The following is a 17,321-nucleotide window of genomic DNA, read 5'->3' on the forward strand; positions in this document are numbered from 1 at the left end:
ATCAGATTGGCAAGAAAAGATAAATTAGGCATTGAATATCTCTATTTTGTTCACAGGCACCTGCACAACAACCGGATCCAAAGCCTGGGTGCCAATGGCTTTGATGGGCTGCACAGCTTGGAAACTTTGTGAGTTACCTGTTTTCTTCTCTGTGCTAAACATCTTGTGTGCATTCATCCCTAGGGTGCTATGCTGCTGCCCAAGAACTGGGGTACAGTGTGCATTCACGAAGCCATTTGAGATCCACCATGCCCCCTGGCAAGGGTTAGGCACCTGCCAACACAGCTCACATGTCTCTGGGACAGCTCCCACTGTGCTCCCATTCAGACCTGCTCTCTGAGGGTGGTGCAGTAGGGCTGGCTCCAGGCACAAGCCAAGTGGGCAGATGCCATTGGCATATTGCCTGTGCCAACATCCCAAGCTGGACAGGCTGGGCTGTTGCAGCAGAAGGGGTCTGTGCCTGTGGGTGACAGAGGCTGGGAGGGAATCTCTGGAGCCCTGGCCACGCATCTAGTCCTGGTGAAATCCAGAGAGCTTGCATACATGCCCTGCTTGAGGTGTGTCCCCACCTCCTCACTGCATGCACATGGTCCCAAAGGCTCCAAAAGGCTTGATTCCACCAAAATGAAAATGTGGGGATGGCTTGAGTTCCAGGCTGATAAAATCCTTGCGGATCTTTGGAATATCCCTCCTTGAGAGGTTTGACAAGCATCTCATGTCACCTAGAAACTCCCAGAGCCAGTTGGCTTTGTCTGTGCCTTGCACCATGAGACAGTTTCTGGCACTGCTGGGTAGCCAATCTATCAAGAGGCCATGGGGGAAGATGGGAAGCAGGAGTAAACTCTCCTCCAGGACACAACTTCATTAGAAGCACACGGGTGACCCTGAACTCAGAAAGACTTAAATCTGAAGGCCTTGCCTTGCACACGCAGCATCTTTGGCTGCAGTGTGAGTTGCTCTGGTCTCATGTGCCATGCATTGGCCTAGGATAAAACATAAACAAGCAAATAAATCAAGGCTCTGAAAGAGGTGTCTGTTGCCCTCAGTTTTGCAGAAACATGTTCCTCCGTGCAGGCCTTGGGATCAGAGTCAGGCTTGCACTCCTTGCCAGGGAGAACTAGGGGGCCTGGGACATAGCAAAAGGAGGGGTGACACTTCCCAGTATTCAAGCGGCATTCAAGGAAACAGGGCCTTTCTGTGCCAGTCACAGTGCCAGAACACAGAAACTGGGTGAAACTGGGAGCAGCAGGCAAGTCCTTGGTCCCTAAACACACTCCTCATGGGTAGGCTCATGAAATGCATTGTCTCTTACTTTTAGACTGACAGATCCTGAGGCCACCCAGGAGGGCTCAGCTGGGGAGAGGCTAAACTGTGTCAGGGAGGAGGCTGTGGATGGTGTGGGAAAGGAGGCTGGATGGTCACTTCTGGTGACCTACAGGTCTCCTCTTGTCACAGTGTCAGGTTGGTCTGTTCCTCGAGAGTTTTTGGTGGGCACAGGCAAATACATGAGGTCAGAGTCATGGCATCCAGGCAGCACAAAGGAAGACACATTTCAGGAGGGAGCGGAGGACTCCCTGATGGAGGAAAGCCCTGTCTGTGCTTTAGTCCATATAGACTGTGCAGCAACATAGCAGTCAGCATCCAAGGTGACTGAAGCCATCCTGCTTCCCATCCAAAGCAGGATGGAGTTGCAGAGAAGGATTTGGTCCCTTATTTATGGTAGAAATATATTATTTATGAAAGCAGCTCTGCAGAGAGGGACAGGGTGTCCTGGTGGCCAACAAGTTAAACATGAGCCAGCAGTGTGCCCTTGTGGCCAAGAAGGCCAATGGGATCCTGGGGTGGGTGCGTTAGGCAGAGTGTTGCCAGCAGGTGGAGAGAGGTGATCTTGCCCCTCTCCTCAGCCCTGGGGAGGCCTCACCAGGAGTACTGTGTCCAATTCTGGGCTCCCCAGTCCAAGAGAGACATGGAGCTACTGGAGCGAGTCTAGCAGAGGGCTACCAAGATGATGAGGGGACTGGGGCATCTCTCCTCTGAAGAAAGGCTGAGAGAGCTGGGCCTGTCGAGCCTGGAGAAGAGAAGACTGACAGGCGATCTCATCAATGTGTACAAGTATCTGAAGGGAGGGTGTCAAGAGGATGGGGCCAGACTCTTCTCTGTGGTGCCCAGTGACAGGACAAGAGGCAATGGGCACAAACTGAACCACAGGAAGTTCCATCTGAACCTGAGAAAAAACTTCTTGACTGTGAGGGTGACAGAGCATTGGAACAGGTTGCCCAGAGAGGTAGTGGAGTCTCCTTCCCTGGAGATACTCAAAACCCGCCTGGACGCGTTCCTGGGCAATATGCTCTAGAGGACCCTGCTTGAGCAGGGGGGTTGGACTAGCTGATCTCCAGAGGTCCCTTCCAACCTTGGCCATTCTGAGAGTCTGTGATTCTGTGTAGGAAAGACTAAAGACTAAAGATGATCCACTGCCCTGAGAGATCATCTGGCTTCCATGGACACTTGCGCTGAATGCTCATTTTCCATCTCTTCCCCTCAGGTTCCACTCTAGTACTGCCTTTACTTTTTGTTTCCCATCTGAGATGCCCCCTTTTTAGTGCTGCTTTCCTCTAGCTCCGAAATGCTTCCACAATGTGGAGGGAACTGAGTGTTTCCCACTCTTGTTCTCAACACCCTTCTCACAAGAACTGTTCCCCAGCACAGAACTGCTGCATGTTGTCCCTGAAGGGGTGGGGCTAATAGCCTGCAAAACAGTGGGGCTCTCCCATACTCCTGCAGGGCTGCAGCAATGGAAGCCCTGTCTCTGCAGACCAGGAAGAGTAGGGTTCTACCTGACTCTATTGCTCAACGCTTACATCCAGACTCTGATAGCCCTGACTTGTGCATGTGAGCATCACACAGGCCCCTTCCTCCCTGAGTTGCCTCTGCAGGCAAAGGACAGTGCTGTGGGAGACGTCTCCAGACCCTCCTCACTGTCTGATCACACTAAAGGAGCATTGTCTAGAGAGAGAGAGAGAGATGCCTTTTGTTCCTTTTGGCCTGAGCATCTAATTCTCACCTCCAGACCAACCAGTAATTCAAGTCATTGATCTTTGAGAAACGCTTTGTTCCTCAAGAGGAGCCAGCTCCCTCATGTTAATCTCTACTGCTCATCTACCCTGCTGTCTAAAAGCTGGCCAAGCTTTGTGGCAAAAAAAAGCTAAGGATTTGGCTGCATGAAACAAGTCAGGTTACTAGACCTGCACCCTACCTATCACCTCTCAGCTCTCATGCATGTGGAGACTGTTACAGTCTTCTGCACATACCCTTTAACTCAGATTATGATTACATTCTGTTGACAGCACTTTGCACATTTTCTTGGCTTGTGCAAGTCAAACTGTGCTGTCAGTTACCCTGTGGGCATTACCTCCTGGAAGGCGGTGAGATGGTAAGAGTTAGTGAAGACAGAAACTTCTCCAGAGCTCCTAAAATGAGTATTTATGGTCAGATGCTGATCATAAGCCAGGCACAATAGTTGAAGAACTATAGAACTTAAAAGGAAAGAACTGTTTTGGGGTTTTCAGAAGAGCCTAGGAAGTTCAGGAGCAGAATCCCCTGCTCCCCTGCAGGAAATATTTCTCCTCATACACAGCTAGACAGGGAAACTCCTATTTTACAAATGCAGCCAGTACTTTAGGAGAAGCAGCATCCACTGTTCCATGCAGGCCTCAGCAATGTGCAAGCTGCCTAGGCACAAGCACAACAGACACATGCACTAGACCTTATCATTTCTGCAAAAGCAGATCATGATGGAACATCTCTGTTCATGGAGATGGCTTGATATTCTTGAAGGGCAGCTAATCTAGCAAGGGGTGAAGAGAACATGGAAAAGACTTCATCTTTCCTCTGCATTGACCTGCAGCTACTGCGCACAAGTGAGCAGCAGTCTCTGCCAAGTACATGACAAGAGCAGTTCCATATTTTCCATGCTGCATGTAGTCAGGGAATGGGCATGTGAGGGGCATGGGGACAGCATTGAATGTGCAGTATTCATCAGGTCTCGGCTGGTCAAACAGCAATGTATAGCTGGAGAAAGCAGCTCAAAGAAAATGTTCTCTGTCAGGGAAAGATCTGGCTGTTTACTAAGCCCCCCAGCTTAGTCTTCCTGGGAAGGAAACCCAGGCAGACTGACTGGAAGCAAGTCAGAGCAGCTCTGGCCAGATTCCCAACAGAGTTTCAAAAGAACCTGAGTTTCCCTCACCAGTTCCCATAGGCCTGTGAGAGAGATCATACAGAGCAAACGGCAGGGCTGTGGAAAGAAACCCCAGGCATGGCCAAGTCATGAAATCAGGCATTAGATGGTCAAAGTGGGTAATACTAGCCATTTTTTAGCCTCACCCAAACACACAGGGTAAGTCACAGAGTGTAAATGTCCTTGTGTGTCACTTTCTGTAGCCCTTTTGGTAATGGAATAGGTCCTTTAAATAGGTTGTGAGCTCTTGCCCATAGGACTCTCTTCCAGGAGATGCCAAAGCAAAGCCAGTGGCAGCTGGTCCTAGCAAGCTGCATCTGCCTAGTGAACATGGCTCTTGGGCCCACTGCATGCATGCTGCTTCCTCCTGGTAGGTCTAGTGCATACAGTACAAAGAGCCCAGTAACTTTTAATACCTTAGGGTTGCCTAGGAATCTACAAAATTATAATTCATAGGAATGCCTGGAGGGGAAGATCCAGCAGTCAGTTGTTCTCTGGGCAAGAGAGCATTAGGGATAGCATGGTGCAGTGGGGTGGGGGCATCCCTGAGGGGACAGAGTGGCTTTGGGTGTGGTGGGGGAGGTGAAATGAAGCAAAAAAAAAAAAAAGCCAGGGAAAAGCACGATATTTATAAATAGCAGAAGTTAGGCATGCCAAAAGCTGAGGTTCTAGCTACAGTCCTTTTCATGTCACTTTGCTGTTCCTGTTTTGCCTTGTAAAACCTGCTCTGTAATATATTACTCTTCAGGCCATTTAATGTGAGCTATAAAATGTTAGGCAGCATAAGCAACTTCCTGCCGTTTGGATGGAAGAACCTTAACTTTTACATTCTTGGAAACATTCAGTCCTTGCATACTTAGGGCTGGGGACACTGTGGCAAGGGGAGAAAAGGCTTTGTCTTCAGAGTAGCAGCCAGGAAAGATGCCACCCAAAGGCCTGATTGGTGCTAGTATGGGAACTGAGTTCCCCACCAGTGTATGAAGACAATATTTCTCACAGGAGGATCCCTGTGACAGGAACTTCCACAGTGACTCTGATCTTGTGCCCAGTTTTCTTCTTTACTACCTTAGCCTGAAAAGCTGAGCAGTTTTATAAGGTCCTTGATCTTTGCAGCCAATCTGAACACAACCTAAGGGCTAAGACTGATGAATAATTACATCAAAAAGCTAGTTTCTCCATGCCATGCAGTACCTGATTTTAACCTAGACAGATTGTGATAATGCTAGACTTAGCCCTCCACTTTCTTGGAACATAAATGTTTCACGGACCAGACCCGGAAGGGAAGGGAAGGTGGATGTCCAAACACCACCAGACAGCCCAGCCTAAAGTCACGCTTCTCTAGAAGGTGAAGGGATGGAAGGCGTAGGTATTCAAAAGCCGTCTGGACACAATACCAGGTAATGTGCTCTAGGTGACCCTGCTTGAGCGGGGGGGGGGGGGGTTGGACTAGATGATCTCCAGAGGTCCCTTCCAACCTCAATCATTCTGTGATTCTGTGACCTGAGACAATCCACAAATACATATATACATATAAATATGTATGTGTATGTATATATCTATATGTACACACACACACATCTATATATATCGCCAATGTCTCACACATAGCCACGGGGAGGGAAGCTAAACACAGAGGCTGAATTTCAGAGCTGGTCCCTGAGCTCCTTGCTCCAAGCACCAGCACATACAAACCATCATTCAGCACTTTCCAGCTTGAATGGTGTTAGGTGGTCCTCAGCATTGCCTGGCGTCCACATGGCAAAGCAGCACAAACCACAGAAAGCATATCGAGAGGGCAGCCAAAGGGGTAGAGAGGTTCCTGCATGGTTCGTCCTGTCTTCCACTGAAACAGTAGTACCTCACTGCAAACGCCCCTGAGCTGGGAGCTGATTCCTCAGCTTTGAAGAAAAGGAGGAAGTGTTTTTTCTCCTATTAAGCCTGTTTTGCCCAAGCAGGGAAAGGAGGTGTTGTGGCCTTAAGCACCGGCTGCCACAAACACATGGTGAGGAAATCCGTTTAGGCAAGAAGTTAGGGCTTCTGATATACTAATGGGGTAGGAGGGTGACAAAGCAGTGGCTCCAGCAGGTCTATGATCTCAAATCGCTCTCAGGTGAACTTGAGCTGGCACTGCCAAGTAGCACCCCAGCCCACCTGGCAGGGAGAGGATCGCTGGAGTGAGCATCACAATGCGAATACGGACTCATCAGCTTCCAGCTCCTGCTGCACATCCCTGCCAAGCAAGGTGTGGCTCCAGGCACTCTTTGACATTCATCCCCATGTGGTGGTGTTTTTGCTGCAGCAAGGCTCAAGGGATGGTTGCGTCCACAAAGTGAGAGGCCCTCCATGAAGGAGGTCTGCTCTGAAGAACTCAGATCCCCCAACATGGAGTCCATGGAGTATTCCCAGAGCTGGCCCCTGACACTTGCTCAGGGCTCATTTTCAAGTTACCGCACTACAGTTTCTCTGAGGCAAAGAGGCCAAGGGAGAAATGTAAAAATAAGAGCTATGGCCATCCCAGTGGTCTAGCCAAAGGACACAGCCGAGTCCCCTACACGTGTGGAGCATGGGCCTGAACCAAAAACAGTTGCCAAGTTTCCTTCCTGCCCTGAGACACACAGCCAGAGGAGACCCTCTTTGCCTAAAGTGATGTTGGCAGAGAGAGAAAACATGTCTCAGCGGCTTCCTCTCTCCCCATCCTGACGCAAGGCTGAGCTGGCAAGGTGGTTCCCGGTGCAGAAGTAGGGATGGGAAATGAACGGCTGCTTCTCAGGCCCGGTCCAAAACACTGAAGTCCTCCAGGCTACAGGTGGAGTAACAACTCCTTGTCCACACTGGGGAGGGTGATCTGCCCCCAAAGTGCTTCTCTTCTGGCTGCGCGGGCATCTGTAGCTCATCTCTGATATGGACATGAGGGAGGAAGTGGTTTAGAGATGCCCTGCAGTCTTCCTTCACCCCCTCCACCTGAGATGACCCTGCTGTTCCCTATCCTTCTAACTTCTCCCTCCGCATCCTTGTCCCTGCCAACTGCTCTGCTACTCAGACAAAGGAGGTAAATCACTTGGAAGGAACAAATCTTCATTCATTTAAAAACCTTTTAATTTATTTTTTAAAATAGCACTAATAAATTTAAAACATTTCCCAGAAGGGCTGAATCCAAAACCCTTTGGCTCCAGGCATTTTATCTGCCTAACCTTGCCTCACAGGAAATGCCCTTACCACAGGCTTTCGCAGCGCGCTGCCCTATTATCCGGGTAATTAGCTGAGTCTGTAAATGCAGAGCAGAGCTGGAACGTACTGACTCCTCCAGAGAGTTGGATTTTCTAGGGGAGAAAAAAAAATTAATATAAAGTACACCTCAGGCAATGAAGGCAGAAGGAAGGAAATGGGAAATATCTCTACCACAGTTCACACAAGGATTGTTTAACCCTTTTAGGGCTAGGCAGGTCTTGTTCTTTTGGAAACCTGTCTGCCAAATGACACCTCACTCTTCAGGTGGAATTTGACTTCATCAGCATGTTTAATTTGAAAATTTTTGTGCAGTCTCATGACTCTGATCCCAGCATCTGCAATTCCCAAAGTAGCTGATGGTTTAGACTCCTCTGAGAATGTCCCATTTGCTGCCCTGAGCTGCTGTGCTCCCTCCTCAGGGTCCTGATGCTCCAGCCCTGTGGCATGTCAGGGTGGGTCCCCAGGCAGCTCACCATCCAACATCAGAGGAAGCTTGGCTCTGCAATCTCACCCTGTCAGAGGAGGCAGGGGGCTTTAGCAAAGGCCTGGGAACCCAGATTCAGGGGATGGAATTCGGGGGATGGATTCAGAGGATGTGCTCCCCTGCAATGAGAAAGGAAGGTTGTTGGAGAGATGGACCACAGATCAGGACTTCTATGGCATCAGCTCACTGCATCTGGACCAAGGACAGAACTCTAAAGTATGTGACATGCTCCATCAAGTAAATAGAGGTGATGTTCCCAAGGAAGAGAGAAAGCCTTCTTTAAATTTGGATTGGCAAATGCACTAGCCATGACCCAGGAGCACTGGGAGCAGACAGTTCCCTTCTGTGGTCTCCGCGGATCAACTGATCCCAGTTTGCTGCATCTACTCTCCTGAGAGCAGAAGCTGGGACTGCTCAGTTATGTAGTTCAGGCTCTGAACTGCTCATGTACCTCCTGACAAGGGTCTGAGCAGAACCTTCCTTTAGCTGAACCTGATCCCAAGCAGACATGATATTTCAGAAGATTAGAAAAAGAGGGAGAGAGAGAGAGAAACAGCTAAGATGAAAAATGGTCATTCTGGAGAAACTAAGTTTTTTCCATGGGTTACAGCTCAGCTGTAGGCCTCACCCCTTCCTAGCACTCTCTTTCTATTCTCCATTGCTGCTCCTTCCTTTTCCCCACAAAGTGCTCTCATTATCTTCTCTTGCACCCTGCCGACTCTCCAGTCTGGTTCCCCCCATCCTGGAACCACTGATCTTGCAATGACAAACAGCACCGAATCTCCCCAAATCACCCCCCCCTTGGGTCTCCAGACATGCTTGCTGTGACCTCTCAGAGGACCCCCAACCTTGAGCTCTTCTGGCTCCTTGTGCTTCATCTTCCTCAAAGCCTTCTCCCAGCCCCACTCGGACACAGCCTCAGTACTACCTTTCACAGAGCAGATGAGTCAGTACAGCTGCCTATGCTGGAGAAAGGAAACCTGCTTCCAGAAACATATGAGAATGAATTGGTTGCCTGTGAAAGGGAGGAACACACACTGCAGGCAGCGAAAAAGATAATAGGCAGGCATGTTTTCACCGTGGATATGCACATGAACAAGCGCTGCCCGCTCCCCTCCACTTGCCCCCACCCCATGCTCCGCCCTGCCAGCACTAATGTGCACAGGGCACTGTGGATGGCGCTGTACAGATCACTGCCAATTTGTGCACCTATGGGGTGGGTATGGGTCCCCAACTTCCTTCCCACGGCTCATTTCAAAACAACTTCTGTAGATCAGGTTTTCAAGCCTTCCTCTGCGTGGCAAAGTACAGCAGTCTTCTCCATGCCTCCCCTGCCTGAGTCATTAGCTCCATGGTTATTGTCTGTGCATCTGAACGACCGAGGTCCCCACTGCTCAGTTTTGCGGTCAATTCCTTTTGTGTCTTGTAAATGATACGTGCATGGCAGCTCTTGTGCTCCCAGGACCCCCCACGAGATCCTGCTCTCAAAGGCTTACTTCAACCTTGTTAAATAAATCAAATGGAATTGAAAACATATTTAATTCAGTACCTTCATCAGTTAGAGAACAGACAGAAATACTGGTTGGAACAGACACATTCTGGGCACTGCTGCATTTTTAAATGGGGAACAGAGCTGTGTGAGGAAGGACTGGCAGCTGCAGACATACAACGCAGGGCCTACAGACAGGACCTCCCCTCCCCAGCAGTAGACCTTTCTGTGCCACATAAACCCTGTAAAATTGTCTGTATAAGTGAAGGCTGGGATGCTTCTAGGCAAGGCCATCAGAACGAATATTTGTGCAGAGATTACTACTTGCTGCTGGTAGATATCAGGCACCATTAGGATCTGACTACCTTCCCATGGTGTGGGGGCTCATCTCTGCCCCTTCGGGACCCTGATGAACTCTGTTAGAGCCAGTCACCTGCATTCTTCTTATAAATTGTGAAAATGAGCATCTCTAGGACAAGATTCAGAAACTCAAGTGAAAACACTGACCCTAGGAGATGAACAGGCCACTTCTTTCCCCTGCCTAAAAGGGATTTGTGCACACAGGTGCATCACCTTCTTGGATGTCTCCATTTAGAGGAAGGAGAGTAGGATGGTCACACAGCTCCAGCCTGGTTGAGAGTCAGATATGTATTCTGCGTCCTTTCATGTTCCCCTCCCCTCCTTTCACTTATAACATGCACTTGCTATGTCTCACCATCTAAACTGTCCTGGGGAAGGACACATGCTTGCTGCATGTGTTAATCACCACCAGGAGAACAGTGTTTACATTGATGCTATGGAACAGAAATATGGCACCTAACCATTATCATTACCAGGAGCTCATTAGGTATAGTGAACACTCCCAGTCTCTGGTCAGAGGCATCAAAAGGAGCTGCAGTCTGCTGTGGGTTTGGTGGCCTGTGCAAAGTGAGCCCACAGTGATCATGCACTGGATCCAGCAACGAGGTCCCAAAAGGAAAACTGACCTGGGTTTCCAGAGGTGTGCAGGCACAACAGGCAGGATTCATCTCCTCTAATCCTTTACAGTGGGGCCATCAGTACATCAGACACCTAGCAGAGGCGCTAGGGCCAGCAGGCACCTAAATACCTTTAAACACTCCAAAATCCACCCTGGAGATTTATAACATTGGGGTGCGAGGGAGGCACAGGGACCCAGTGAGGGGCATCATGGCAATCTTAAACCTCCTCTGTCACAAGGCAGAATCAACAAAAGGCTGATTACAGTCAGTCAAGGGTGGCTAGCTTCCTAAGCATCCAATTTTTACTTCCTTGTTGTACTACGGACGAACTAGGCAACTCTTCCCAGCTTACACTCAACCACAAGCCCTGACTTTGATATAAGGCATCTGGGCAAAGCTGTCTGGCCAGTGTTCGGCAGGAGGTCAAATTACATGATCATAATAGCCCCCTTGGGCTTTCAGACTACCATTTAAATCATTCCCAGTGCTTGATGTGGCCACAGTAACCAGCACAACTAGGAGCAGTGGTAAATAAATTTACTGGCAGCTTGGTTAGATGCCAGCAAAGGACAGGTGGCAATGCAAGTCCTTATCAGAGGCTGTAGGAAGGCTCCCTCCAGGGCATCAGAGTGACATCTCAAACTACTAGCAAGAGTTTGCAATGGGACTGAAATAGTCAGCAAATGTCCCATCTCCAGCTTCTAATCTTAGTGCATCTTCAGGTTTATTAGCTGCAAATTTGCGGTGTTTTGTGGCTTATGGAAGAATTTATAGCACTATATAATTTTTTTTTGGCTTCCTGTGTGGAACCACTAATAGTCCCTAACAGGCAGAAAATTGACCTGAGACTCTTACTCCTCCTTCTCTCTCTTTTTGGCCAGATTGAAGATATTAATAGTTCCAGGCTTCATGTTGTCAGCTTCAAATCACCCTGGCAGTTAAAGCCCAAAATAACTGTGCCTTTGATGTCAATTTATTTCTAAGTAAACAACAGGGTTGTTTAAGATCTTCCAAATATGAAGCTATAGACTCACTCTAGAAATAAAAACAATGGAAAGCCAGCCAGTTCATTGTGTCTCAAGCAGACTGGATGACCTTTTAAGAGGTTTTCATTTTAACTAGAAGAACAGACAAGGCTCCTTTCAACATCCCACTGTGATACCTAGAGCTGGTAACTTGGAGCACAAGTGAGGAAAGTGATTCTTTATAGTAATTTCTCCTGCACACCATTTCTGAAACTCTTGGCTGAGTGATTTTGCTTCTAAAAGGCCTTGGTAATTGGCAAAACTCTCTCCTTTAAGGCATGGCCTTGTTTTTTTTCCTACATGCAGTTTCATGAGGCTTCCCTATTGTTTTGGCATGGTGCTGTTGAGTTGGAAATGGTAATGTTATGTTGGCTTCCTTCTGCCAATCTTAGGGCCCACTTTAGTGCTGGGACAGCTCATACACCAGCAGAACCAGGTCCAGCTCCTTGGAACAAGAGGCTCCCCCATCGCCACAGCAGCTTAACTGTGCCACAGCAGTGCAATGTGGATAGTGTCACCTGCTGGCAGGTTTGGCTTTTTGCCGCTTTCCCTGTGTTGTACCAAAGATAGAAGTTGTAGGAAAGCATCAGAACGTGGAGTTGGAACCAGCAAAGTATGGCCAAAGCCAGTGGTGAGACAGCAAGCAGAAAGGAGAGGTACGTGGGACAGGTGTAGCCCTGCTCATCTCAGACATCTGCAAAACAATCCGAGGACTGAATTTCACAAAATGATCAGAAACCTCCTACTCCTGCAGAGCTCACCACTGCTAGATATACACAGGCTCCCACTCAGTGAAGGTTGGCGGATGTTTCTCAGTCATTGCTTGGACCAAGGTCTCCCTTGAGCTCTGAGAAGAGAAGAGAAGGTGCAGGGAAGCTATCCATATGTGTTGGCACGGATTTGGGTTTTGGGGAGGGCTGCCCCACTGAGTGGAAGAGCATAGGCTTGGAGAACATCTTGCAGGCTTCTTTCAGCCTTTCCAAAGCAGATGAACTCTCTGAAATCAGCAGGGCTTGGCACAGGGCAGTCTTGGAGGCAAGTCAGGGCAGCATGAATGGCACATAGATCAAGAGCAGGCGGCTGCTAGCAATACTTAGGGGAGTTGTTAATGAATACAGTTGGGTTTATTTTCCGTGAGGGAGCCTCACCTCACTGATAACCAGGAAGCACTGGAAGGAGCCAGCACAGGCCCATTGTCTCTCCTAAACAGACTGGGGTTACTGGCAGCCAGACTGGAGCAGTATGACTACACCTGGTTGCATTTCCTCTTTCCAACAAGCCCACTATATGCCAGAAGTCAGAGATGGTTTTTTTACCCAGAGGGATCTGCTGAACACAATGCTCTTTGTATCTGTCTATTACAGAGGGGGAGGGAGGCCCGGAGATGCTGCCAGACTGCGAAAAGGTGTGTGCTCATCAGGAAGAACTGTTCCTGTACATACTTGCACACACACCGAGATACAAACAACACGTTCATCTGCTAATGAAAGAACAGACTGCCTGGAAGAGAAGCAAGCTGGAAAGGAAATGCATTTTTAGAGAAAGACAGGAACAAATATTACAACATGTTGAATTATTCCTTGTAAATAGTATTGGTTACAGATTTAAGCTCACTTTTTCTGTCAGTGAATCACAGGTGAGCCAAGTCTCATCTTTGTTGGGCAATATTTTCCATCTGTTGGCTGCTCACAAACACGTTAGGTATCGCTGAGGAGAAACTCACCCCCTGGGCCATCACAGAGAGCTTCCCATGGTGTCAGTGACATGATCACAGACCATCACAGTCTCACACTGCCTGTTCTCCAGGACTGGTCACTGCACATCACACAGTGTTGTCCCAGCACCTGTATTTATGTTACAGGAAGTTTTACAAGGGGAAGGAAAACCACACAGGCCAACACACCCAGCCTTGAGTGACCTCTGCAGCTTCCTGTTCTGCTGTGAAATCTCATTCTAACCTTAGAAAGAGACTGTAGGGTGAAATTTTCAAAGGTATTAAACACCTTACACACAGATAGATGGAGATTTGAGACTGTCAGACAGTTTAGGTTGTTAATGCCCTCTGATTTTATCCAGTGCAGTGATCTGAAGGTTAATTGGATTTGACTGATGCTTTCAAAAAGCCCAGTAGTTTGCTATCTGCATTTATAAACACTCTTTCTCTTTAAGAATCCGCCTGTTTGGGTCTTTGAGCTTTAATTCAAAGACTGTGCACTATAGCAGTCTTGCCCTGTCTTCCCCCAGTGTAATAGAGTATATATAATTGTGAAATATTCAGACTTGACAGTAATGGATGCCCAACAGGTACAATAGAGAGAAATGGGCTAAGAACATACAAATAGCAGGTAACAAGCTATGTGCACCTTGCAAATAGTGAGAAGCAGGAGTAGTCATATGTCAGGTTGTTTCTTCTGAGACAGCTCATTTTGGACTCAAGCAGAGAAGACACGGAAAGAACCTTGATCTGCCTGGACCCAGATCAAAACTAAGTGCATCAAAGTAACCTCTTTTATGAAGGAGGGGAGCTCTCATATCTAATAGATGTGAGCTGGCTGGAGGAGGGGATTTGTCACTCCCGTTTCACTCCTAGGCCTTGGGGACACACGCAGCAGCTTTTTTGTGCACTGGGCCTCTGCCATCACATTGCAGGTTGAACTAGGCTGTGAGGCAGAGCTTGTGGCTTGGGCCTTTGATCCTCTCCTGCTGATTGCCAGCACGTAGACTTATTAGGCTATTTGGATCCTTTCCAGATCCCTTCACATGAGGTGTATGTCCTACAGGAGCGGGATTCATTTCCTCAAATCTACACATACAATGTAGGCATCCAGACTCCCTTTGTAACAGGAGGAGAGAAAAGAGCTTTTGGTGTGGGGAGACCACACCATAGCAGGGCGCCATAGCAGGGCCTGCCTCTCCCCCTGGGCTGCAGAGGGAATCCAGTCAACCAGGTCTGATAAGGGCTACTTAAGGGTACACAAGATAAAACCCACCCAGGCCAACTTCATGTCCTAGAGAATATTTACTGGGGAGTGACTAGCTAGGGGACAAGGCCAGAAGAAAGATATAGAATAAGTCATAGACACATGGAGTTCAGGAGGACCTAAGGGAAGAGCCATTTGGAGAGACTACCTGAGGTGATTTAATTGGTAAATACCCATCGGGGCAAAGCCAAGATAGTGCTGTAGAGACATTCCCACATATGGACACTGGTAAAGGAAAGGCACTAGGTAATTACCAGAGAGAGGGGGGTCAAGAGAGATCATAACTTAATTACCATGCCTGGGCCCAGAGGTTGAGAATTATGAGGTAATTGGGCAGCAGCTCATTGCTGTGTAAATGAATGGTTATTTCTGTTCTGTAAACCACAATCCAGGTTACATAGCAATTACTTTGAGGTCCATTAAGTGTAATTGTACAGTAATTTCCAGGAGCCAGTAATTACCCTCATGTTCCAAAGAATCTACCATCTAAAACCCAGTGAGCTTCATGCAGGTAGGAAGCAGTCACATGGTCTTCAGACTTTACGGCCTTCATCTGTGGGATGGACAGGATGGGGTCAAATGATATCATTTCAGTTGCAACCACCTCTCCAAGGACAGTAATAGGCATGCTAGATTAGGAGTGTTACACATCCAAAGCTCAGTCTCCCTGAGCTCCCTCTAGTCATCAACAGGATCAGTACTTTCATAGGGCTGTTCCTTTCAGGTTGTCAGCACTGCCTCATAGCTCAAATAAATCCTTTTCCAGAGGTGCCAGCCCATCCTTGGAGAATAAATGTAGTCCACGAGGCTCATTCAGGCACAGATGTCTCTTCTGGTTGCCAGGTTAGGGTAGGTAGACCCTGCACTTGTCATTACGGTTGACTATATTAAATGTATTATATTTTACTTAATTTATTAAATTGCAAATTAAACTTACTCAGCAGTGTTAGTTCCTCCTCCACATCACTTCCATCTTTGGTTCGCACTTTATCAGCCATCAGAGTAATAGCCTTCCCACAGCCTGCTCTTCCCACTGGTCCCAGTCACAACATGTCCCATTGACAGGATAGTCCAGCATCCTGTCCCCTGGATGAATCCCTCTGCTCTGCAAGCCCCTGCTCCCCTCTGCATGTCAGGGCCACAGGAGCACAGACACAGCCCTTTTGCGGGGCCTACAGAATTGAAGCTGCTCTTTTGTTTCCTGGGTTTTTTTTTTTTTTTTTGACATCCCATTTTGGCTCTGGAAAGGTGAGAAAAAGGGCTCACCTCCTAGCATCTGGGGATGAGTCTCTGAGAGAGGAGGACGGGGCACTCTGAAGATGCAAACCAGCAGCATAGTCCAGCTCTGGGCACTGAGGGACTCTGGTGAAAGAGTCCAGACAGCAGCAATCTTGCAGCAGCCACGCTTGGGCTAGCTCTCGCCTGATAGTGCTCCCAGCAGGGAATATTCCTGCTGCAGGAATATGTAAGGGTTTGTTTCCAGGCAGTGGCTGGATCAGTGTGGTAGGAAAAACCTATCTATCTCCCTTGCTTAACAACCAAGTTTCCATGCCTTCAAAGCACAGATACACTCAGTTGAGTTCCTACAGGTTCATTAATGAATGTTTTTCCCTTCTCTGTCTTTCAGGGATCTAAACTACAATGAGCTGTTGGAATTCCCTGGGGCTATTAGGACTCTGGGTCGACTACAGGAACTGTAAGATTTTCTGTTTATTCCCTTTTAAAAGCATTCTCCAAAGGAGAGTGACCAATAAAGTTCTGCATGTGCTCTGACCTAGGGAGAACACTCAGCCCAAGCCCTCGTCTGTCTTTCTGAGCACTCTCCACCATGTATATAAAAGCAGGTTAAACTCTTGATTCCCCTCTGCTCTAATCACTTCACAATCATCGCCCTTGGCCGAGGCAGGCTGAGGGAAGTAGGAGAGCCCCCCGTAAGGCTTGGAGCAGATTTCTCCTCAGGTCTTCATTCTCCAGTGGCATCTGATGCCAGCTCAGAGTCCATCTGGTCTCCGGCTACTTATAATGTCCTTTCCCCAAATCAGGTCCATAACCATGGATGAACCCGTGTGATTGTAAGGCCGTGGCTTTGGCAGGCCCCATACCACCTCCTCTGATGTGCAAAAACTATTTGATATCCCATAGACAAATTTATAATAGGGAATCCCACAATTTTATAACCACTTTATGGGCTAGCTCTCCTCTAACTGATTAGTCTAGGAGACACTAAAAATGGGAGACCATCTGAGTTAGCACTGACAAAGGTACACTCCCCAAGATAGGGTCAAGTCCAGTTGAGGTGGATCCATGGACCCCATGGACAGCTATAACCCTAAGACTGTGTCACACTGATGACAGGCTGGGATGGAACAAAAGCAGTTGCTTTGGTGATTCGGAGAGGCTGCAGAGAAAATCTGACACTATCTTGTTCTTTTACTGAAAGAATTTCTTGTGTAGGAGATCAGATCAGATCAGATCAGATCTGATATCATCTTTACTCTGACTTTCAAGCTGAGAACAAGATTCTCAGTCCACTTTGAGGTGGCTTTTGAAATACATATTGCTAAAGAAGAGGCAAATTTCAAGCAGCCATATGACTAACCACTAAAGCACTCTTCTGGGATGAAATAACCTGGTCATCACCCAAAGCCCGCACTTGGTGATCAACACAGGATTCTGTGGCTGCAGTTCTCTGGCCTTTGATATACAGGAGATCAGGCTGTGGCCACAGAGTTCTCTTCTGCTGTGAAGGTTTGCTGGTAGCCATTTTCTCAAGCATAACCAAAATCATCATGGCTAGGATCTATAAATTCTTTAAAGTCAATAGGGCCAATAATTCACTGCAGACTGGACTCTGATTAACAGCTGTGGAGCTATAAATGAAGGGACCATCCACAAAAATT

General features: G+C 48.0%; 1 protein-coding gene across 1 annotated transcript in view; it reads left to right on the forward strand.

Moving 5' to 3' along the window:
• LGR6 (leucine rich repeat containing G protein-coupled receptor 6) overlaps window positions 1-17,321 on the forward strand; it is a 156,598-nt gene that overhangs the window by 113,565 nt on the left and 25,712 nt on the right. Inside the window, exons 6-7 of the mRNA XM_068918509.1 lie at window positions 57-128; window positions 16,049-16,117. Of these exons, the coding sequence (XP_068774610.1) occupies window positions 57-128; window positions 16,049-16,117 (141 nt within the window). The remainder of the gene's footprint in view (window positions 1-56; window positions 129-16,048; window positions 16,118-17,321) is intronic.

Source organism: Struthio camelus, chromosome 24, assembly GCF_040807025.1.
Source record: "Struthio camelus isolate bStrCam1 chromosome 24, bStrCam1.hap1, whole genome shotgun sequence".
Classification (NCBI taxonomy): domain Eukaryota; kingdom Metazoa; phylum Chordata; class Aves; order Struthioniformes; family Struthionidae; genus Struthio; species Struthio camelus.